At 48.3% G+C, this 24,266-nt stretch overlaps 1 protein-coding gene across 1 annotated transcript in view; it reads left to right on the top strand.

Moving 5' to 3' along the window:
- The window catches only part of SYNDIG1 (synapse differentiation inducing 1), an 80,020-nt gene extending 57,654 nt beyond the window's left edge, over positions 1-22,366 (top strand). Inside the window, exon 3 of the mRNA XM_077812088.1 lies at positions 22,208-22,366. Coding sequence (XP_077668214.1) covers positions 22,208-22,366 — 159 coding nt within the window. The remainder of the gene's footprint in view (positions 1-22,207) is intronic.
- Positions 22,367-24,266: the final 1,900 nt, after the last annotated feature.

Genomic DNA, 24,266 nt, shown 5'->3' on the forward strand with positions numbered 1-24,266 from the left:
TTAGCAGTCGGCAATCCCCTTCCACTCCCGCTCCCTCTGGAACGGATCGCTGTGCTCCAAGCACCAGGACAGGCGGAGCATGCCATCCTGTGCAATTCCTCTTCAGGGCCGCTTATTCCCAGGAAAGCTCACCTCCCCCGCACCTCGGCAAGGTTCCCTCTCAGGCAGAGGGACTCGGGGGACTTCCTTTGCTACATCTTTGCCAGCGATTTAGTTTTCTTCTGATGCCGCTAAGCACCTACACAACACCAAGGTGTCCTAGTTAGGGACTGGCGTTGATTTGCTAGCCAGAGTCAGCTGATGTGGGTCCGGTTACAAATGGCCAGCATGGACCTGGTCAAAAAAATTCCATCAAAGCGTTTTTGACAGAACAGAAATTTTTGTGGAAAATGTCTAATTTTATTGAAAATTTTCAGTGTTTTGTCAAAAAAACCAAAAATCCATAGAAAATTTTCAGCAGAACCAAACAATTTTATTTGGGTGGGGCGGGAAACCACCCAGCTGGATCTGGTTTAATATACCCTTGTGAGATGACTGGGACAGTGTCCACTGATACTTTAACTAGAAGGCTTATTTGCAGGATACAAGAGAACTGGTTCAAGTAACTCTGTGGTGCTGGCCAAGGAAAGAGTTGCTTGTACCAAAGAGAAAAAGTAAATATGGGCCCATGTTCAAATCTGTAATTGGCTTAGTCAGTTTGCCTCTAGGCATGCTGGAATAGCAAAATACAGTGTTACGAGAGAGCAACTGAATTACCGAGGAATTCGTAAAGGGGGAGCAAGAGATGAAGTATTCATAGATTCAAAGGCCAGAAGGGACCATTGTGGTGATCTACTCTGACCTCCTGTATTCTCCTTGATGTATAATCCAGGCCTTCTCAAGACACGCGTGACTAGCCAGTGTTTCAAGAGGATTACTGTCTCCCCATGCACTCTCACGGTAAAGCACGCACCTGGAGCAAAGGGCGAAGGTCCATGCTGAAGCTAGAGGAAGTTAGCAGAGCTGCCCCAAAAATAAGAGCAATCTACAAAGGAAATCCAATCGAAGGCACCTCTTCAGGGGCTGATCCAAAGCCCAGGGAAAGAGTCCCGTTCATGTCACTGGGTTTGGATCAGACCCCTCATGAGTCACTATTGTTTCTTAAAGTGGATCTTAATGACTTCCCGTATCATCTCCTTGCAGCTCTGTGATGCCATTTCCTGGGCCTCCTCCCCAGATCCCTGTGTCACAATAATCGTCCTGCCAACAGCGAGGGCCACCAAATGGCTGCGCCCACTGGAGACTATCGATGCCCTGCCTCCATCTGACCAGAGGATGTCCCAAGTGGGCCACGTAAACATTCCAGCTGAGTATGCTTCCTTTGCCGTGCAGTCAGCTCCTGTCGGAGACAGAGGGGCCGAGCTCCAGACTCTAGCTCAGATCCGCTGAGTAGACATAGTGGGCCAGATCCCTGGCTGGTGCAAACTAGAACCACTTCATTGGAGTCAATGGGCCAGATCCTCAGCAGGTGTCAATTGGCACCATTCCATTGAACTCAATGGAGCCAGGGCGGTTTACACCAGCTGATGAGCTATAATTTTTAAAACACTACTCTTGCAATCCAAATCTTTGAAGGAAGAGGCAAGAACAAGACTGGAATGGGGCTGGGGCAGGGATTGGAGCCGGCTGGGAGTCTGTGATGCTGCGAGGCAGCCCGGAGGTACCTGGCCGGGCAGAGTTGGGGAAATACCTTTGTTTGGGGGTCATCTGACCCAGGCTCTGCTCAGGGATAGGCTGCCACAAGCCAGAGGGTGGAGTCACCGCAGGCTCTGCGGGAGGGGAAGTCAGCGTGGCTGGGTTGTTGCCGCATGCCTGAATGGGGACTCACCGCAGCTCTGTCAGAGGGGCAGCTGAGCGAGCAGCCCTGGTTTGCCTCCCAGTAACTCGCTTCAGTGCTAGTCCCTTGTGCATAAATCCTCTGGCACAGATGAAGAGTCCATCCCTAAGAATACTGCTTCCCCTTAGCTTCACAACGCAGAGCCAGCCAGCGCCCCTTGGACTCGCGTCCCTTTTTGGGGGTGAGTGTCGCCGCTCAAATTCTCTCCCACATAAACCCTCTCTCCCTTTCTTGGGGTTAAAAGAAGATCATTTTAAGTACAGCAAGGGTGAGTCACCTGTTTACTCCAACAACCATGACAGCTGAGACTTGCTAAAGATTCCTGTCGTGACCTTGTGCTTCACTCCCAACCTGTTGCTGGAGATAAACCTCTCGCTCTGCAAAACAGCATCAGCTTGTGTCTAGAGAGATGGGCATTTAAATAGAACTCGTTCCAGCTTGGTAACACCACTTCTGCATCCTTCCTTTGACGCATGTCGGTTCTTGTACCCACTGGGCCATCTTGCTCATACGCAGCAGACAGCAGGAAGTCTTGAGTTCACGCCATCACGGGCCGCAGTTCAGGTGCTGTCCCAGCCTTCACTGGTGAGGTGCCACACCCAGCTTATTGTGGGTCATGGACTGTCAGATCTCTTCTTGACAGTGGCCAAAGACCGGAACAAAGAACAGCCCTCACTGCCAAAACACTGAAGAGGTATAGACGTCAGTGCCCTCAATGAAACCAGACACGCTGATGAGTCCCATCTTGAGGAGGTGGGAGCAGGTTACACCTACTACTGGATTGGCAAGGCTAAACGTGAACCAAGATATTTGGGGGTAGAGGTCGCCATATGGTCCGACATTGCCTGCAAGCTTGACTCACTCCCCGAGGGGTGCCACACCAGGACAAACTCATTGTCCTTGGCGATTTTAATGCTTGTGTGGGAGCCAATTCTAATATGTGGAGCAGGGTGTTTAAGCCACCTGGATTCCTACTGTATAATAAGAGGGGCACAAATAATCCACACCACGTCTTCTGGTTGCTCCCCCCAACCTCGCTGCATCCTCATGTCAGTCTTGGTTGGCCTGAGTTTCAGCCCCCTGGCACCTATCCCTGCCCTATTGTCATCCACATGTCGGGTGAGGCATTTGCCAGCACTGGCTGACTTGGGTGAGGTGGAGCTGTAGGTCCTGATCCTGGCTGAGAGGGAAACAGAGTCAGGGAGAGGTGAAGCGACTGACCCAAGGTCAGAGAGCCAGGTTGGTGGGGGAATCAGGAAGAGACCCAGTCCAGCATCCCAGTCGCTGTTCCATGCAAAGCCAGCTCCAGCAAAGTCCCTGGAGCTCTGCCGATTCACACCAGCTGAGGATCTGGCTCCAAATCTTTACATGACAGAAGCATATCAATTCCATCGCCGTCTGACAAACAAACCATTGGAAGCCTGTGGAAACAGTCAGGTCATCCGAAACACATTATCTGGATCCTGAATGCATCTGGCTTCCCAGAATGAATAATAAAGAGCTCAGCTTAGATCACTTGCAGTTTTACATGGTGTCCTGCTGTTTGACTAAGGAAACATGATGGAATTTAACTGAGCACGAATTTCTCAACCTGGTGATATTAAAAGAAAATATTTACTGAGTCAACAGACAATTTTTCTGTAATGGACAGAAATTAAAAAAAGCAAAGTGCCTAGCTCACGTGAAGTCTAACTGTTGTACTATTGCGATGTATTATACTTTATCAGCAATACCTCAGAACGTAAGACTCCTCGCAGACACCTAATCTCTGACTCACAAGAACACACAAGCGCTCCAATCTAGCGTAACATTGTCTGTGTCCCGTTGAAAAAGTGAGCTGGCTTCCTGCATTGGGACAGTGCCTTGACAGGAGTGCAGGGAGGGGAGGGATAGCTCAGGGGTTTGAGCATTGGCCTGCTAAACCCAGGAGTGTGAGTTCAATCCTTGACAGGGCCATTTAGGGATCTGGGGCAAAAATTGGGGATTGGTCCTGCTTTGAGCAGGGGGTTGGACTAGATTACCTCCTGAGGTCCCTTCCAACCCTGAGATTCTATGACAGAATTAGAGATGAGCAAATAATTAAACCAATTGTTTGTGCACATTCTTAAGTAAAATATTCATGAAGTATGGATTTGAGTATTGGAGAATTATTTGCCTGGCAGGGCTAATAAAGCAAAAAATATTTAGCAAATGTCACAAAATACAAATGATTTCAATGAATATTATTCAGCCAGCTCCCCACGGGACCCTGTATTCACTGATGAACAAGCAGCCAGCTAGAATGTGAGTTGATAGCTCATCGACGGGGCGTCACTTTCAGAACTCCACGCATGCAACTCTGTGCTCCAGTCCCATCCCAGCAGTTTGTGTGTGTCCGATTCCTCACCCTGCATGCGGCCTCCCATGCTGTGTGCTGCCCTGTCTGAACGCGTCTCCCGCAATGGCGGACCAGTGTGGCTGTCACTCACTCATCACCCCTACACATCCGGGGTCAAATTTTCAAAGTTGCTCCAGGCCTGATTTCCCAGGACTCAGCACCCATGAGCAGCCAGGTTTCATTCGTGCTCAGTTCCCATTTCAGCACCTATATAAAGGCCAGGTTTTCTCATGGGCTCAGTATCCCAGGTTCCCGCAGTGTGCTGACCCCTGGGGAGAATCTAGCCTCTTAGAGTGTGCCTGGACTAAGCTAAAAGGGGAGGCGATCGCTAACACATTTTAACTAACAGGGAGGGTTTAAAATGTGTGAGTTGGCTGGGTGAAGAGAGGCAGCATTTCTCCGTCTCTCTATAACACAGTAGCTCTTGACCACCGTGTCAAATCAATTCCAGAATTTCAGGGAAATGTTCTAGGTATCCATGAGCAGAATGCTTTTGATTTTGGTGAAAACCAGGAGATCCAGAAAAGCCTACATAGAATGCAGGGCCTGTAGCAGCTTAATAGGCTGCTCTCTCTCCTGGGCTACACCAGCGACCCTCTAGTTAAAACATATTCACAGATTTTGAAAAAACCCACCTTTTACTCTATTCTTGATTGACTCTTCCAAACCTGTGGGGACCCCTTTGAGGTTGCCTGGCTTGACAAAAGGAAGCCATTTGAAAGGTATTTACATCTGTAAGGAGCTTCTGTCTTTGAGGCAATGATTGTCAGACTACTCTGTGACCTGATGCATTGAGTTACTTAGGCATGGTCTGCACACTACAGACTCAGGGGTATCCACACACTTGTGCAACGCAGTTATATCAGCTGAAGTCCTGGTGTAGACAGTGCTATGCCAACGGGAGGGCTTTTCCCATCCCCACGGCTACTGCCTTTCGGGGAGGTGGAGTACCTCTGCTGATGGGAGAAGTTTCCCGTTGCCTGCACTAAGCACAGCAGCTGCAGCGCTGTATGTGTAAACAACCCCGTATCCTGACAGATGCTAAGTGTAACCCACTGGTCTTTTAATGCCTTGAAGGAAGGTCACTGAGGACTGGTTCAAAACTCTGTGAAGTCAAAGGGAGGCTTTCACCTGTTACACCTGAGTCATTAGTGCAACTCATTAGGGCATTGGGAGTGGGTCCTTTAGAGAGACACTTTATCCCTTACCATGGACAGATGGGGGCATGTCAGACATGATCTTCTGCTAATGCATTTATTAGGTTCAGCATTACTTTTGCTACCGATGTATTAAAATCAGTGTAGGATTCCCTGCACTGCCCCTATACGAAGTTTCCAAGTGATGCAACTAGCATGGGGAATTTAAACACATGCCCACGCGTCCAAGTGACTAGGAGCTGGCATATTCAGTGACTACTGTTCAAGCTTGACTCCTCCGCTGTCAAACAAATGAAATGGGGGGGAGGATGTTTACAACCTTTTTATCATTTTTTTGCAGGGAGAGCGGTGCCTATCAATTTGTCTCCAGTGAGGTATTCTCTGCCTGTATGCAGCAAGCAGAGGGGAAGGGTCTGTTTAATTCTCTTATTTTTATCCTGTGAAATAATGTTATATTCTAGAACCTTACCAGGCTGCTAATCCTGACTAGCTATAATAAAAGGAAGATAATTATTAGCAATTGGAGCACTCCTGATTCGACACTCCTGGCTTACCATTTGCATGCTAATGGATCTCCACCACAGAAGAGTTCCACCCCTATGGCGCAGTTTGTTAAACCTTATCGTGTGGAAAGAAACCTTGGGAATGGCCATTTTTTATGTGCCACCAAAATGCGTCAAGGCAGCCAATATTGCAATCAGTTTCTTTGATTCCAAAATAAAGGGTCACAACCAGCTAATGTGACTTTAGAATCCATCATAGTAGTTCACTTTCATGTGAAATAATACTTTTTCTATTAGTGTGGCAATAAGAGATTTCGGGAACACAGAGCACAAGGGTAATCCATTAAGGGAAAAGGTAGTGCATATTAATAAAACATGGCAGAAAGAGATTGTATGGAACCATTGGAAATATACAAGTCTTTGTTTGGTTCGTTATCCTTTCTTCCCAGTGATAAGAACAAAAGTGGAAATATTTAAGATGTATTTGAAGAAAGCTCTGGTTTTCATGGAGGAATTCTCCTCTTCCTTGGGAGGCCATGGGGCTTTTAGTTAATGAGCGAATCTTCACTGTGATCCCAAGGCTTTCTATAGAAAGGAAGAATGAGACAGTGATTAAGATACTGGCTACCAATGCAGAAGATCTGGGTCTCTAGTTCTGCTAAAGACTTCCCTTGTGACCTTGGGCCATGCGACCCCACTTAGCTGCCTGGTTCTTCATTGCTCTATGGCCCCTTTGTGCCAGCTAGGCTGCTGCAAAGGGTCTCCAAGCAGACATAACCCCTGGTGGATACTGCCATGCTGAGGGCTGTAGTACATCTCGCTAGCTCTCCACCTGCTTTGCATCACCTCTGCAGGAGTGACTAGAGGGGGTCATGCCAGGGCAGACCTGCATCTTGGCCATTGTGTGCTCCTTCAAGAGATCACTGAAGCAGGGGTGCAAGAGCAGCAGGGATGAACTGGGCCCATCTCTCTCTCTCTCTCTCTCTCTGACAGTTCCCCATCTGTAAGGCAGCGATTAGAACAATTCCTTGTTGGTCTGGTCCATTTAGACTATAAGATCCTCAGAGCGGCAGCTCGTCTTTTAGGTGTGTGCCACACCTACGCCAGTGGAGCCTGGATCACTGCCGGGGCTACAGCGATACAAATAAAACAGAATCTTACAACAACTGCAGTGTCTCATAACGGCATGGATCAGTGGCAGAGCTGCATGAGGCCAGAAACACAGCTGGCTGCTAGCACACGTATGAAGAGGGGTGGGCATTATACGTGTGTCTTCCATAGCGAGGCAGCCGACTGTTTTGTTGCTCTGATATTACCGACGGAATCCTGAACCATACAGAGCTGTCCTTGATCTGCTCCTGGTTGCCGAGTGAGGTAGCTGTTAGAGTCTTGTCCGCTTGGGGTATGTCCCCGCTGTAGATAAAAGGTGTAGTGTTAACCTGGGTTAGCCAACCCGCATTTGCTAACTAAGCAGAGAAGGCATAGCAACTTGGTTTTTAACTCCATTTGGCTCCTCTACAGTCTTTAGCTCAAAGTGCTACTCTGAGTTATAACTTGTGTCCTCGTGGCTATTTTAATCCGAGTTAGTTCAGGGGGGTTAATACAGGCTTTTTTTGGCAGTGTGGCCATTCCCTTGGTGTTGGCTGCGTATCAAAGGACACATTTTAAGGCGCTCTCTGAGGGCAAGGATACATATGTGCGAGCTCATCTACACATCTGCTGGGTCATCCAGACGACATATGCTCTGTCATGGTAGCACTTCCTTGTGGTTGTACTGAAGCTGTGATGGTGTGTTTGATTGTACCACAGGGTGCCCAGGAGACCTGGAACACTGTTCTCTACCCTGGCTGTCCTGCCTGTAGTGGGGCTGTCTGTAATGGAGGAATGCCCAGCAGCAGGAGCTGTCATAGGTAGAGAGCAGTAGGCCTGGGCAGCTCTGGGAAATGTAGTTTAGGAGTCGGCCGGCCATTTTGTTTGTGTTTGTAATGGCTTACAGTAGAGAAGGATGGTTGTTAGAATGATTTTGGGTAGGGTGAGTTGCTGCTCTGCTCTTTGAATGAAGAGGGAACTTTTACGTCCTTGGCCAGGCGAGTATCGGCCATCTCCTGCTAGCAAAGGGCTGAGCTGAACAGCCAAGGGAGGCTTTAGCCAGCAAAGTTCAGGCATGGATAGAGGGGACCTGGGACAAGCAGAAGCCTGGCTCTAGCTGACAGCGTTGGCCTATAAGGCCCTGATCCTGCCAGTGGCGTAGCTAGGAGAGGAAATTTGGGTAGGCCCCGACTTTCGGGTGGCCGGGCAATGACAGACAGTGCTCGCTCAGCTTCTCCCCCAACACCCTGTTCCTAGCCCCGGTGCCCCCAGACACAGGGCTCCCCTTCCCGAGCTGGGCACGCACATGGCCAAGCAGGCCGCCGGAGCGTGGCTTTCTGATGGGCGGGCTCAAAGCTCCATCCTGCACCTCAGGTGCCCGAGGGACGCTCCGGGCCGCTGTGACACCATCCCACCCCTGCTCACAGCTGGGTGGGCCTGCATGCTAAGTGGGAGGGGGGCTGCAGCCATGGCTACACCCCTGGATCGTGCAGACTCACGGGGGCGAGTCCTGTACACAAAATGAAACACAGGCCCCAGTCTTGGCAGGCTTGGGGCCTGCTAGGCTCATTCTGTGATGCACTTGGGGCTCCTTGACGGGGGTTGCAATGGTTTGCGATTTGTATTTTGCTAAATGTAAACGCTTTTACAGAGGCCATCCCCGGTTCCTTACCGAGCTGTGCGTCCTTCACACCCAGCTGTGCCAGAACTGCCGTTCACCCGGCATCCTTCTGCAGCTGTTGAGCAGGTTCCAGCCTCCCCCGGGGAAGAGGCTGTTGCATCGGCCTCCCTTTTAGAAGTGAACGTTCCAGTTCTTCAGGGATCTCTCTTGGACTCTGATCATTCATTGTATGCAGACCCTCCCTCCGTTCATACAGAGCCCCTGGCAGGAGAGGGGCTTGGCCAGCTCCCTGCTTGCAACAGATCAGGTTTTGGGACTTCAGCTGGAGAGCCGACGCTCTGGTGTGTTCCGGCTGAGGACATAAAGTTCTGGCTTTTCCTGAAGTCATGCCGAGTGCTCTGACGCATAGAAGACATAGATCTTTCCTGCCAGGGTGTAGACAGCTTAATGCAAGGCTAAGGCTCCTCTGTCGAAGCAAGTCTCAGAGGAGGAATACAAATGAATCTTGTGTTCTTTGTTCCAGGTCAGCTGGTGAATTTTATTCAGTGTAAAAATGAAAAGGTCTGAAGTGAGATTCCTCTGTTGAATGAGAGGTTGAGTCAAGTGGTGACCCGAGGATCTAATCACTTAACTTTGGAGCTGTGCATGTATTCAGTGGCATTTAGTGACTGTTTAGACTCTCTCCGCTGGAGGCGCATGTGGGACGGAGCGTTGCCTTTTCGCATTTAGACAAGCTATTTATTCTGAATTTGTTTGTCGCTGATTCTTGCTCTGGGCTGGGTAACCTGGATCACTGTTGGTCTGTGGGGGGAGCTCCTAGGTCTGGTCTCAAAGGTCACGTCCCTTTAGCAATCTCCAAATCTCACATACCTATTGAGTTACTGGTTACGGGACCGCCTGTCACCGCCCGCAGAAATGCCCATCAGAGAGGTGACCTGGGGAGGGGATTGTCTCCAATTTCCCCCCCAAAAACATTGCATGGTGGGAAGGCGAGAAAAGGGATGGAGTTGCCCCTGCCCAGGGGAGCAAATAGCTATTCCATGGGTCCCCAAAACCACCCTTCAAGCAGCTGTGGCCCTTAGGCAGCCTGTGGGCCCCCTGTGGGTTCCCATGGTAACCAGCTGCACCACCAGGGACTCCGTGAGATGCTGCCCCCAGAATTCATGAGGTGGGTGGGCTCCCAGGTGTGCGAGGGGGCTGCAGATAAGACAGTGTCGCTTGAGGAGCTGCACTCATCAGTGTTTCCCATTGGGTTAATTTTCTGCTGGATTCCCCTGAAGAGCTGAGGGGCAGTGAGATTTGCGGCAGTCCCCGCCTGTCCCCAGGCCATCCCGGCCCTAGCCATGGATCACTGACCCATAGAAGTTTGTTGGCTGGAGAGCACGGGGGGTAAACTACAATGGACACACCTGAAAAAGCAGGAAGAGAGTAATAGTGCTAACGATCTTTGGCTCAGTTCTCGCTGTAAAGATAGGCAAGAACACCAAGTAGACGCATGTACTGGAGAACCAGCATGTAAGACTAACATACTGCAATTGCGGGGAGTGCTGGACTTACTCTTTCCGAAACAAAGTGAAGAACTTTAAAGCGCTGGACTCCGTTTTTTAAACTCTGTGGCAGAACATCTCGAGCCCTTTGAAAGAAGAAGAGGGAAGTTGGCAGGTAGACGATGTAAAGCGAAACTGGCTTGATTTGAGTTGAATATTTTCAAAGAAGTAGAATGGCAAACCCTCCTTCAGCTGTGCGATCATTTCCTAATTTACGAACACCAATGCTGGGGATTCGGATTCGGAATAGGGTCGTTATTTTATCATTTCCTTTCTTAGAATTCATCCTTTGTTATTTGCTTGACGAATGCAAAGCAGGGGGTGTTATCCCAAAAGAAAAACTAGAAATCCAAGTTGAATGCACAGACTGAATGTATCCTGGAAATGTGTCTGATTAGTCTGATTTGTATAAGATCTGTGGACATGACTTCCGTGAAAAGCTACATAATGAGGGGAAAAATCTGGTTCGTTGGAAGCCAGGTGTGCACTTGGAAAAGTATCTTAACTATGCCAGTCTTACAGCACAATGTGTCTATCCGAGTTGGAGATCCGAGGGCCGGCACAGCCCCCGGTGTATGTCTGCGGGGCCGGCCCAGGCTGCACGTGTATTGCAAGGACCGCAGCAATCACTCAGAAGAAGAATATTGATCACAGGAATAGCAAAGCCCGCCAGGTTGCTGTTACAAATTTTACAGTCAGCCAAGCAAGAAACAATCAGAAGTGCCACTTCCATGCAGCGGAGCCAACAGGGTGTGTTTAGAAAGATGGAAAGATTTGCCAGAGTTGCGAGGAGTCACGTTACCGGGTATCTGACCAGGCTGGGTGTGGGAAGCGGGAATCCACTCACCTCAAGCAGGCAGGGATCTGGAGCCTCGCACAGGGAGGAAGGACGGCACAGCTGAGGCACGGCTCAAAATCAGGGCAGATCCTCAGATGGTGCCAATTGCCAGAGCGCCTCTGACATCAGAAGCTGAGGATCTGCCAGCTCCCATGAACCGTAGCTCTCCGCTTTAGTTCCCCCTGTGTACAGTGGAGGTAATGAAACTGACCTGCTTCTCAGGAGTGCTTTGTGTGTGTGAGTGAGTTAATTGTGGCACAGCACTTTGAGAACATAAAGCTCGATATAAATGCTGAGAAGAATTAGGGGTCTCTTCCTGCTGACAGGACTTGGAATAAGTTGGCCAGGAAAGCGGAGATTTTTTGAAGCAAGAATTCCCAGCCACCACAAGGCTGATGTGGCTTTTTGTCAGTCAGTTTGAACTAGCGAGGCTGTGGATGGAGCATGGGACCCAAATGGCAGAGAGGCGCCCAGCTGCCGTTGACCTTCCAGAAGAACTGGGCACTTCACTGCCATTTGTGCTTTTGAAAGTCCCCCCTGTAAATCACCTCTAGATTGATCGATTAATCAGATGACCTTAACACAGTCCCTTCTCCAACGACTTAAATGGAAATACAAAGCAGTGCAATGGAACTGGACCTGCAGTTAACATCCATTGGCAACGTACTTGGAATTCATATGGCTGCCTCTTACCTATGGGCTGTGTGTGTAGGTGCATGCATCTGCCATTAGCACTTCATTCACGCATCTGGTCCTTAAGGGACAAACTCTACTCCAAGCTGAGGGAAGAGTCCTGATCACTTACCCACAGGCAGCCAACACTTGGATGCATTTGTCTGACAGGCCAGTCCTTGCCTACAGACAGCCCCGCAACCTGAAGCAAATATTCACCAACAACCACATACCACACAACAGAACCACTAACCCAGGAACTTATCCTTGCAACAAATCCCGTTGCCAATTGTGCCCACATATCTATTCAGGGGACACCATCACAGGGCCTAATAACATCAGCCACACTATCAGAGGCTCGTTCACCTGCACATCCACCAATGTGATTTATGCCATCATGTGCCAGCAATGCCCCTCTGCCATGTACATTGGTCAAACTGGACAGTCTCTACCTAAAAGAATAAATGGACACAAATCAGATGTCAAGAATTATAACATTCATAAACCAGTCGGAGAACACTTCAATCTCTCTGGTCACGCAATCACAGACATGAAGGTCGCTATCTTAAAACAAAAAAACTTCAAATCCAGACTCCAGCGAGAAACTGCTGAATTGGAATTCATTTGCAAATTGGATACTATTAATTTAGGCTTAAATAGAGACTGGGAGTGGCTAAGTCATTATGCAAGGTAGCCTATTTCCTCTTGTTTTTTCCTACCCCCCCCCCCCCCAGATGTTCTGGTTTAACTTGGATTTAAACTTGGAGAGTGGTCAGTTTGGACGAGCTATTACCAGCAGGAGAGTGAGTCTGTGTGTGTATGGGGGTGGGTTTTTGGAGGGGGGTGAGGGAGTGAGAGAACCTGGATTTGTGCAGGAAATGGCCTAACTTCATTATCATGCACATTGTGTAAAGAGTTGTCACTTTGGATGGGCTATCACCAGCAGGAGAGTGAATTTGTGTGGGGGGGTGGAGGGTGAGAAAACCTGGATTTGTGCTGGAAATGGCCTAACCTGACGATTACTTTAGATAAGCTATTACCAGCAGAACAGTGGGGTGGGAGGAGGTATTGTTTCATATTCTCTGTGTATATATAAAGTCTGCTGCAGTTTCCACGGTATGCATCTGATGAAGTGAGCTGTAGCTCACGAAAGCTCATGCTCAAATAAATTGGTTAGTCTCTAAGGTGCCACAAGTACTCCTTTTCTTTTTGCGAATACAGACTAACACGGCTGTTACTCTGAAATTTGTCTGACAAGGAAACAAGTTGTCTTCATTGTCGGGCTGAGTTCTCGTTCTTTTAAGTGCTTTAAAATGAACTGGTGCTGATGCTGTGCTTGTCTAACAACATCTCCCTGCATTCTGCTAGTTCTGCGCTATTGCGCCCGGGATTCCCATTTCGAGTCGCTTGTTTTCGGTGTGTCAGGAACTCACCTGGGCTTTCTAGTTTTTATCTTCCCTTGAATACAGATTAAAATGTCACAGGCCCCACTTTGCTGAGACCGAGACAGAACTGAGCCGCCCTGTGCCACATCTCCAGAGTCCAAAAGAAATGTGGATACCTCCGTTAAATGATGGATAAAGCCTGGATGTTTTGAAATCTTTTTACTGGTTGTCCCAGCTCTGGGAAAGCGCCCCCTTCTGGACACCCGGCTGCTGTGTATGAGTCCCACCACACTGGGTCCATGCGCTCAGAAGTTTCCCTGGTTCTGAGACGGTTGCAGTACTGGCTCCTCCTTCGTCCTCTCTAACACTTCCCTGGCACAGGCTCTGTCTGTTACCCCTTTATGGAAATTGAACCCGATGGCCTGGCTGCCCTAGACCCCCCAGACTTCACAGTAGCTTAAGCATTTAGTTTACATTTTGCCTCTTCAGGGACGTGTGGTAGCTGAAACACATGCCACAAGCTTTCCAAAGGTTTCCGAACACAATTACTGTTTATTGAGCTGGCACAAGAAATGCAATAACTCACCTCTTTGCCATCCCTGCCTCAGTTTCCTCACCACTCTGGGTGTGCTTTGGGATTTGGGCAGAGTTAGAATTGCCACTGCTGATGCACAAAAAAATGGGACATCCAGGATGATCCTGAGCCCACAAAACTGGCCAGTGGGCAGTGTGCACCGAGCACCCTTATGGATTTCCCAGGACTGCTACCTGGGAAAACCTGGACGAACACTTGGTGGCATCCCTAGTCAGAGGCCTCAGGGGGTCTAGGATGCCCCTCCTGCACACAGCTTCTCTTCTGAACCATGAAGCCCTTCTCTCTCCTGCAGCCAGCTTCTTACTTCCTCAGCTGTCCCTGTAGTCCCCTCTGCTACGAAAGCCTGCTCCTCTCTCTCGCCCCAAACAGCCTTCGTCTTTTTAAACACCTGCTGTGTCACCTCTGTCCCTTTGTTCTCCTGTCTGGATATTTTCCATTATGGTTAACAGAGGGAGTGGGAGACTCGTGTGATTCATGGTGGGGATTTTGTCAGCCCATGAATGACGCGCTACACATGGAGGCAGTCAATGCATCACATTCATAGATTCCCCAAATCGTTCCCCTCTGCAGAGGAGGGAGGAAGACTCCTCCAGTCCTGAGGTTGGTTCAACAGCCACTCAGTGCAATCTGGCAAAGAGGACCTTTCCCTCCGGCTCCCCAGGGACCTTCCAGCACATTGCCAGCTGCTCAGGCTGTGGCAGGAGGCAGGATGTAGGGTTTAACTGCTAACTGTGATGGATGCGTTTCTGGGGTTAAAAGCCAGCATCGCAGAAGAGGCATTTGTGAGCAATGTGGGTGTGATGTATGATGCATATGATTTTTAACTTGCAGCTACAGAGATGTAATATTTATCTTCCTCAAGCCCATAGACCCGCAGCCCAGAGAGACGATTAATATGTTTTGTAGACTCTCTGGTGGAAATGCCAGAGCAGTTCCTTGAACAGTCTCTTGACACAACAAGACATTCATTTTGGTAGCTGAGCAAAATCGGAATTTTCCCATAGCTTTTCCACAGCTTTGCAGAAAATACCTTGCAACCACCGTAGCGTCTAGAGGGAGTACGTGGTTAAATGTTGTCCTTCCAGCCACACTGCCCTCAACTTGGAGTCCTTCCAGCTGTGTCCACAGCCTGCTCCGGGACCTGTCCAGTACTGTACAGCTACTCTCAAGCCCATGCGGTCACCCGGGAAATCCAAGGCACGTGAGTCAGAGTCCTGTTATGTTTCAGAGTAACAGCCGTGTTAGTCTGTATTCGCAAAAAGAAAAGGAGTACTTGTGGCACCTTAGAGACTAACCAATTTATTTGAGCATGAGCTTTCGTGAGCTACAGCTCACTTCATCAGATGCATATTCTCTGTGTATATATAAAGTCTGCTGCAGTTTCCACGGTATGCATCTGATGAAGTGAGCTGTAGCTCACGAAAGCTCATGCTCAAATAAATTGGTTAGTCTCTAAGGTGCCACAAGTACTCCTTTTCTTTTTGCGAGTCCTGTTATGGATTGCTTGAATGTAAGGACAATCGAGAATCGGTGGAGGGCCAGGCTCCGAACTCTTTGCAATGGTGCCCAGTCCAATGAGTGAAGAACTATCCCCAACTCATAATTCTTTCAATGTTCTGTGCCGGTCACATCTTTTATTTATCAAACCTGCTGGCCCTGCTGCTGCAGCACCTGCAGCCTAAAGATGGAGTTAAACTGGCTTAGCACTCACCTGGGTGCCAACCCCCATCTTGCCATGCAAGAGGAAAGGAGGAAACTGAGGGAAGTCTGACACGATTCTCTCTCTGTCTTGGCTGCGGATCAGTATGGGACTTCGGCCTGTGCCTAATTTTAAGCACAAGAGCGCTGCTCACATTCTTAAAACTGGGCTCCTGCCTACATACCTTCCTCAGTCTGAGACTTTGTTAACTGTGCTTAAATGAGCACTGAGATCCTTGCAGAGGCATTGGGCTGTATCTGATTACCCGGGGAGCTGGGCCAGGTTACACCAGCTTAGGAGCCAGTCTGAGTGGCTTGGGAAGAATTGCACTTCCGCTCTGTGTTGTTTTAGCCCAAGTGGCTCAGCAGAGGCCCGATCATGCTATTTTCATAGTTATGATTTTCAATCCTGTAGCCCCTGCATGGATGGACGAAGTCACTTGTTAGCGTAACCTAACATGGGGCAGTTTTTACTTTTACCTGTAAAATGCAATTTTCTTCATTCGTGGCTGGGAGGTACAAACGCTGTGGGCTAGATCCTCAGCTGGTATAAAATAGTGTCGTTCCAGGGACTTCAGTTGAACTACCCCAATTGATACCCCCTGGGGATCTGGCCCATTGACTCCAGTGGAGTTACAGTGGTTTACACCAGCTGAGAATCTGGCCCAGTTTTTCACCAATGCAGTGCTGTGAAAGCTTTTATACATTTGACCATAATGAGGGTTCTGCGAAAAGGGAGATTAGATTTTTGCGATGACGTTGGCTCCCATTCTCACGGCCAGTGGAAATTTTCAAGGGTGGGGAGCGATATTCTATCCCTGAATCCTGTCTCTGTTGTAGTTTATCATGGTGTGAATGTGCTTTTCTATCCCTCTTTGATGCTTGGCTGTGGAACTAGATAGATCTGCAGCACAGTGGCCATAAAGCCTGCCAGGTAAGGAAGTTACTTGTTTTCACTTTAAGCTAATAGTGTCGGAGGTAGAGTATACGAGAACAGTAACAAATGGTTCAGTCACTGTGTCTTCATTTAGAAGCCTTGGCCTGTGTTAGATTTAATTCCTTCTTCCCTTACAGCTTAAAGCAGAGATGATGTCTGATCCATTCAGCTTCTTTCCTGTGCTGACACCTCAAGAGGGGTACCTGCAGCTGGTTCCCTCTCCCGGATTCTGTGGGTTGATCTGTGCTGACACTGGCATAGGTTAGAGCAGCCAGCAGAGAGAAACAAGCTTCCCATTCCACTTGTGCCTCAGGAGCAAGGCAAAAGGGAGCAGAGTTAGACAGAGAACGTGCCCATTTACCTTCCCCCGGGGCTCATCGGCTAAAATTGCACAGCCATGACATAGATTTCTTCAAATCAGGGCTGCCTTTACTAAACGTAGCACTTCTGGCTAACTGAGGCTGAAATGAAGATGTATACCAATTAACAGGCTTCTCTTTATTTTCATAGTGGATTTAACATGTCCTCCTGAATCCTGGCAGTCAGACACTACCAGGTGGTTCTGATCTTAGAACCAGATGTTTGTATCACTTCTGTGTATATTTATAATTTTTTTAGTAAGCTGAACTGCACGATATTTGTGAAAGGGCTTTGTGATGCCGTAGCTAAAAGTTACGTTCTGATTCACACTTAGGGGGGAGTTGAACCTGATCATCTTATGGGGAAAACCCAATCAGTGTATCTGTCCCAAAGTTTCAGCACATAGTCTGGGTAAAGCTGGAATTTGGGAGAAGTTTCAAGAAAATTCACAAGTTTCCAAATTCTAATCCATCAAAAATTGGCCCCAATCGCCTTCTGCATTTCATGACTTTTTGGGCTCCTAGTTTAAAAGCTACAAAGTATCATTTGTATATAGTGAGAGTTTGGAGCTGGGGAGCTGTTGTTGTTAAGTTTTAAAAAGGAGAGGGGGAGGATGTTGCTAATCGTGAGCGAGCTCTTCTAAGAGCGGCTGTGGAACCTCCCCTAGTCATTCCTGCGCCAGGCCCATAACTTCTGTTTGAGCTAGAGCTTATCTTTGAGAAAGATACCCCATCTTCATTAAACCATGCCCACTGGTGGAGAATCCTCCACATCCCAGGTAACTTGTTCCAGTGGTTAATTACCAGACTATTAAAAATGCGTCTTATTTCTAATCTGAATTTGTCTGGCTTCGGCTTCCAGCCACAGGATCTCGCTATGCCTTTTTCTGCTAGATTAAAGAGCCATCAACTATCGGTCATCTCTGCCCCATGTAGGTACTTGGTCAAATCACCTCTTTGCCTTTTCTTGGATAAGTGAAATAGATGAGCTCTTTTAGTCTCTTGCTATACGGCAGTTTTCGCGGACCTCAGGTCATTCTCCTAGCTCTCTTCTGAACCCTTTCCAACATCTCTGATCTGGTATGGCAGTTTCTAACAGGATCCAGCACAAAGAGGAAACACAACAGTATATGAATGACTGCCTGATAAAGGGAACATACGTCACCTACAGAGAAAGAGAGACTGAAGTTGAGGTGTACAGTGCAAAAGAATTTCCCTGTGAGTTGAAAAGTGACCTGCTTGAAAGCGAACGATCACTCGTGAAGCTGCAGGCAATGTGATTCGAGCAACGATCATGCCAAGTGTGAGTTCAGATCTTGTCTGCTCACCCTGCCATATGATGCAATCATTATTTTTAACTGAACACCAAAATCATCCGGAAATTAAAAGGTGACAGTGGAGAGCTGTAAACCGAGGACAGTGTGGACAAGAAAATAATGCGCTCTGCCTATGCTTTCTAGTGCCTGAGCTTACCCTAGCAAGAGAAGTCTTTCTTCAAGATGGCTTTTCTCACCCAGAGTTTTCCAGGAAGATGGATGTCATCCCCATCCCCTCGGTCAGGATCTCCTCCAGAAGCCCAATGTGCTGGTCCCTTTGTTGTCCTCACTGAAAGAGAGAACTTGGGGTTCTTTGTCCCATTCTTTTATAGTCCAGTGAACCTTTGAAATGGATTCTTCCGAAGGTTCCCCCTCACAGTAAAGTTTTATTCAAGCTGTGAGGAAGGTCAGGTGGAGTCTGGCAGTGAAGGAAGCTCCCTGATGTTCCCTCCTCCGTGCCCCATCCCCTGCTTGCTAAATGCAAATTGTTCTTTCTCCTGCAATCTCCTCCCCTTGATAGCTTGATGGCCCTGTTTACTGCTTGTATATAAATTGAGGTAAACCCACACTACTTGGTTAGGACAGACCAGTTTTACCCTTTTTGCCTTGGCAGGGCTGTCTGGTCTGGAACGTGTGCTAGTGACATCCTATGGGGGCATTCGTAACCTTACATATCATATTGCTATCATATGGCACCATGATATGATTGGCGAGTTATTAGTTTTCAAATGATACATCATCAGGCATATTCTGTACAAAGATTATTACAGGGGTGTGTAGGGTATGAAGGGCTACCGAGGGCAGATCTGAGCACGGCAGTTGGGGCATTCCAGACAGATTTCCCAAGGGAGTATGGACCGGAGCCAGAGCCCATTAAATTCAGTAGGAGTTTTTTTAATTCCCTTCAGCGAGTTTTGGATCAGGCCATTTGTTAAGACTGCTGCAGATAGGCAGGGCATGCAGGGGGTGGGGGGGTGGAGAGAGAAAAGAAGTTGAAGCTATCACAGTCCCCTAAGGAAGGAATGACCATCTCTGAAGCTTTCTGTAGGAATAAAGTGTAACGTGTAAATGGAAACTCCTCTTGCTATGGGTCAGCTCCAAAGTCCATTGAATGGAAAGATTCCCAGGTCCATATCCTCAAAGGTATTTAGGCACCTAACTCACATTGGTTTAAATTTAGGTTACGCACCTGAATACCTTTGGGGATCTGAGCTCGGGATCAGGTCCTATGGCCAAGCCTTAAGAGTGACTAGTACGTTCGTGTAGTGAACCTGAGACCCTTCAACAGGCCCTGCCTTTCAGGCAGGCCTGTTTGGCCGTAGCCCATGCTGGGCTAACGGGAGACCCCTGAAATCACTCGTCGCTTTGGAAACTTTTGGCCTGTGTGTTCAGCCAGATTCCCAAAGCTGGGGAAATACCGTGTGCTGCTCAGGAAGTCAGCGGCAGCTTCTCCTGAGTGGCAGCGGAGGAGGGGTTAATCTCATCATGGCCGCTGTTTATTTGTCACTCTTTCCCAAGAATTATCCTCCTCCACCGCCGGCCCACCCCGATTCCTGCTAACGTATTGTTTAGGGTTGTTTTCGCTTTCATAAGCCATTATGCTCAAGAAGAATTAGGCTGATAAATCAGAAGAGACAGTTCTCCTAATAGAGTCACTACGTAATGGCCAGCAGCCTTTCTGGCTTCCGGGATTGTCATTCGGCTGCTCGAAATTGCTTTGGGGAGCAAGATGGTAAAAAGACAAATACCGGCGTAGCGGGAACCGGTTCGAAAGCTAGAGATGGGCAGAGGAGTGTCAAAACCAGACTGACTGTGCACCAAGAAATATTATGAAAGCATTCATGATGCCCCTTCCCCCCACCCACTGATATATTGTAGTTAACTGACAAGAGTAGGTCTGCCAGTGACCATATGAAGCCCACAGAGTGACAGAAGCCATTTGGGAGGCTGGGTGGCCTAGTGGATAGAATACAGTGTTGGGCCTCTGGAGACCTGGGTTCTATTCCCAGCTCTGCCACTGGTCTGATGAGTCACCTCACTGCGCTGTGCCTTAGTTTCCCCATCTGTGTAATGGGGATAACGACACTGACCTCATTTGTAAAGCACTTTGAGATCCATTGACGAAAAGCACTAGATAAGAGGTAGCTATTGTTATGAATCAGCCCTGTGATATTATTCCTTTTCTAACTATTTACTGACCTGGATCAGGGACTGGGGTTTTTTGTTCCATGGTTGCACAGTGTCTAGCGTCTCATTCTTTACTGCTGCTCCTAAGTGGTAGGGCAGTATAAATAATAGTGTGATCATCACTAGACTTGGAAGGATTTTATTTTTATTGGTAAATGTTAATTTCACCAAACACTGACCAAAAAATATTTCCATCGCTAATCATTGAAATGTACAGACAGGCACAGTAAGCAAAATGCTGTTTGCGAATGTATTAGAGTTTGATTTAAGGAGATTTATTTTGTATATTTTGACACGTGATGATGACAATTTGTGTTTTAACAGTTATAAAGCTTTCACTTTTTGACTCTCAGCATCTCCTGTCATTAAATAATTGTCTCCCCGCCCCCAAGTAATTTCCCACAACTGTGAACATTTAAATAGATAAAAATAGAAAAAAATGCTTAAAAATAACCATTGATATTGTCTGTCAAAATTTTTTTTAAATCAAAATTGAATTCTACTAATAAATATATTGTTAACATTCTGCATGTGAGGACAGCCCATGCATGGCACCATTTCATATCCAGGGTTCCCAGGAGTAAGGTAATTTTAAAGTACAAACTAATGGTTGACTGGGGTCACAACCCAGCAAAGCGCTTAAGCACATGTGTAATGTTAAGCACACAAGTAATGCCACTGCGGTCAATGAGGCAAAGTCCCACATCATCACAGGTCTCTAGGAGTCTACTCCCATGGCTTTGAGGATCTTGGCCTACGTGTGTCACTGGCATGAGGTGAACATGGGTAGTACTCCAAACGGGGAAAGGATGCTGTTTGAGACATTGGTTTTCATTGTTAGCAAATGGAATTGCAGTAACCAAAGGAGAGCTTTTCAACCTTGCAGTTTCCCATCCAGCATCCTTGTCATGTAGCTTTCTAGGGCAGACAGGGGAAGAATTCAACGGACTGGTTTCAGTGGGATGGTTCCCATCAGCTTCAGACAGCTTTGGACTGTGTGTATGAGCCATCGAGTCAGCTAGGGAACGAGACGTCCGAGCATACTCCGTGCCTTCCCCGCCACTGTCAGGGTGGGGATCAAGGTGAGGTTCATCCTGTAAGTCCCTGGGGGTGGGGATCAAGTTGCTAAATACAGCTTTGTGCAGCCAAACCAAGGGAGAAGCACCCATATGCCCCTGAATGTATAAATGGCCCCAGTTCCGCAAAGCACCTAAGCGTAGGAGCAGTAACCTTGGTGATTAGTGGGAACACCCAAAGCCTCCAGCTGCAAACCTGCTGCCCCTCAGCAGCATGGCTCTGGCTCTTGTCCCCAAACCATGTTGAGTGACTGTCTGCAGCAGCTTTGGCCAGGTTGGCGAGAATGTTTGTCTGGCAGCTGGCAGCGAGCATGGGAAGCAGGAAGAGCGTCGGGTATTTGAAGGCCATCCGAGAGGAGCCAGTTGTGATTTCCACGTTTCGGTAGATTTTTGGGTTCCCAGCTCTTAAACTCCCCCTCAGACACTGCATGTGGAAATGGAGAAATGGCCTCAGGGCGAGTCCCATAAAATGTTCCATTTGATGCCCACAAATCCTTCCCCCACCCCCATACCTTACATGTCTCCAGTGTGGATATTCACTGTGGAATGGTACAACTCACTTGTAAGAGAGATGGGGGGCGGGTAACCTTCTTTCTGTTTTACCCACTAATTATGGTAATCATTTATGGTAATCATTTGCCAGTAATAAATACATTCCGGTGGTTGGGCTCAACAGCGATACGGAAATGAAAACATTCAGGCTGCTTTGCCTTGCTTTGTTAAGGGCGAGGCCAAAGTGAAAGCCAAAAAAGGCCCCCTTTGAAAATGAGATTTGATCTCCTAAATTAGTTAGGTGCTGTGATGTGACCACAGTAGCACCCAGATATCTTGCAAAATCTGGGCCTATCTCCATTACATTCCACACAGAAGCTGTTGCTGATTTATGAATAGTAAGATTTGTCTTGGTATTGTAGGAGTGTGTCCACTTCATTTTCAGGGTCGATAAATACAGTTTTTGTCGGTTTATCTTGCAGACGAACAAAGCAGTGGCCAAGGGAGACTTCCACCAAGCAAGCTCCAGCTCCCGGCGAGCACTCTTCTTGGCCGTGCTGTCAATCACGATTGGAACTGGCATCTATGTGGGGGTTGCTGTGGCTCTGATCGCCTACCTGTCCAAGAACAACCACTTGTGAGGCTCAGGAGAGAGGAAGAACCACCCGTGCAGCTCTCTGCAGTGCAGAAAACCACAGCAGCTGGGACTGCAATTTTCCAAGGCACCCATGAGACACACGTGCTGGTGTTGGATACTGGAAAGACAGGAAAGTGGGTTGATGGTTTATGATGCACCAGTCCTGCATCTTTTCATCCTCCAACTCTTCTCTGTTTTACACAATACTGTGTTTACAAGAATCTAGCTCCTGCTGGTGACCTAGAACTTTGCCCCCGCCCCTGGTTTGCCCCGGCTTGCTCGTTAATACGTTAGTCCACACTGCACTGAACTCTGCAGGAGCACACTCAGCCACTGGTTCTTAGAGGAGCGAGCCCTCAAAGGGGAAGTTTTTCTTTGGACAGTAGGACGCGTTTGCTGAAGGGTGAGATTGAGGCCTCAGCATAGAACTGTGTTGCCTAATCTTCTTGCATTCAGTAGGCTGCCGTAAGAGGAAAAAAGAGAAAACGATTTTCCTTTCCTGCTTTTGTTTCATTTTCAAATGAAACTAATGGGGCGAGGCCGTGCATAGCGACGGCTAAGCACGAACACGCTCAGTGCACGGAACATGAGGTTCGTCTAGCATGGGCTCTGTTGTAAAATTAATCCTTCACGTCAGTCATGCTGCATGGGTGACGCTCCTGAGCCACGTACCGCAGTCAGGCAGCCTTCGCCTCCCTGCGGGGATGATGCAGCAGCTAAAGACGAGCAGCCCTTGGAAATATGTCCTGGGCACGCAGGGGACTAACAAAGGGAGAGAACACTTTGTAGCCCACCCTGGAGCAGACTCAGACAGAGAACAGCAAAGGAGGACACTCAAATTCCTACATCATGGCACCCCAGCTCATTTGTAGAAATCATTTTCTCACTGTGCTGTCCCGCCAGACAGCTGGACGGGTACACGGGAAAGGAACTAAGTGTTCTCCTCATTTCACAAGAGGCTTATTTGCTTTCTGACACCCCACCACCTTTTCCTTTTCAAATCTCGCATTCCTTTCCAGAGCGTGGGTTCATTGGCGAGAGATCTGTACATAATAATGTCGGAACATGGATCATTGCAAATGGCTGTTTTAATATTCACTCATTGGGGTTCTGTCAGCACCATTTATTTATCGAAGAAGGCCCGTGAGGATCATTTGTTCCAATTCTGTATTTCTTGTCTGGTTTCTCCCTTTGTTTTGGGAGGGAGGGGAGTTGGGGAGGAGTACAACCCCGTTCAGGACTAGTTTTCGGCTAGTTCTACAGTTCATTAAAACACGCAGCATTCAGCAGCTAGGGCAAGTGCTGGAGCTTTCTTTGGACAGCTGCAGCTGTCAGTGCCCTGTAATGTGCAGGGGTAGCAGCCCAGGCTCTCTCAAGCCAGAGTTCATGCAATCAGGGAAGAAGATCTGATTCTGCACTGTAGACGGTGAAGGCCAAGATAATGCTCCCACTGCACCAGGCCCGAGGCGTAAAGCAGTGTCTTCCTCGTCCTTTTTACCCACTCTAAGAGCGGGGCAAAAAACAAAAGTGAGAGTGCAAGATAAACGCACAGCCGTTTAGGCTATAGCTTCATTACACCCTGACCACATGGATTTTTTGAGTGTGCGGCAACACACACCCTAACGTGTAGGTGCAAAACCTTAACAGCACCACCACTGCGTGCTGTAAGGGACCGGGTGTGGCCCCTCTTGGGCAGGAAGGGTAGTTAGCAAGGGCGAGGTCAGAGGAAGAGGGGCCGAAAGCTGAAGTGGGAATAAGTGAGACTTGGCTTACCCCTGGCCAAGCGAACGGCGTGACGGTGATGGAGCCCGGGCTTGGGCTCTCCCCCACGAGCACTGCGCTGACATACACTCCAGGTGTAGCGTTTGAACAGTGCGTTCAGCCGTGCTACAAACCCTTGGGGG

Source organism: Eretmochelys imbricata, chromosome 3, assembly GCF_965152235.1.
Source record: "Eretmochelys imbricata isolate rEreImb1 chromosome 3, rEreImb1.hap1, whole genome shotgun sequence".
Classification (NCBI taxonomy): domain Eukaryota; kingdom Metazoa; phylum Chordata; order Testudines; family Cheloniidae; genus Eretmochelys; species Eretmochelys imbricata.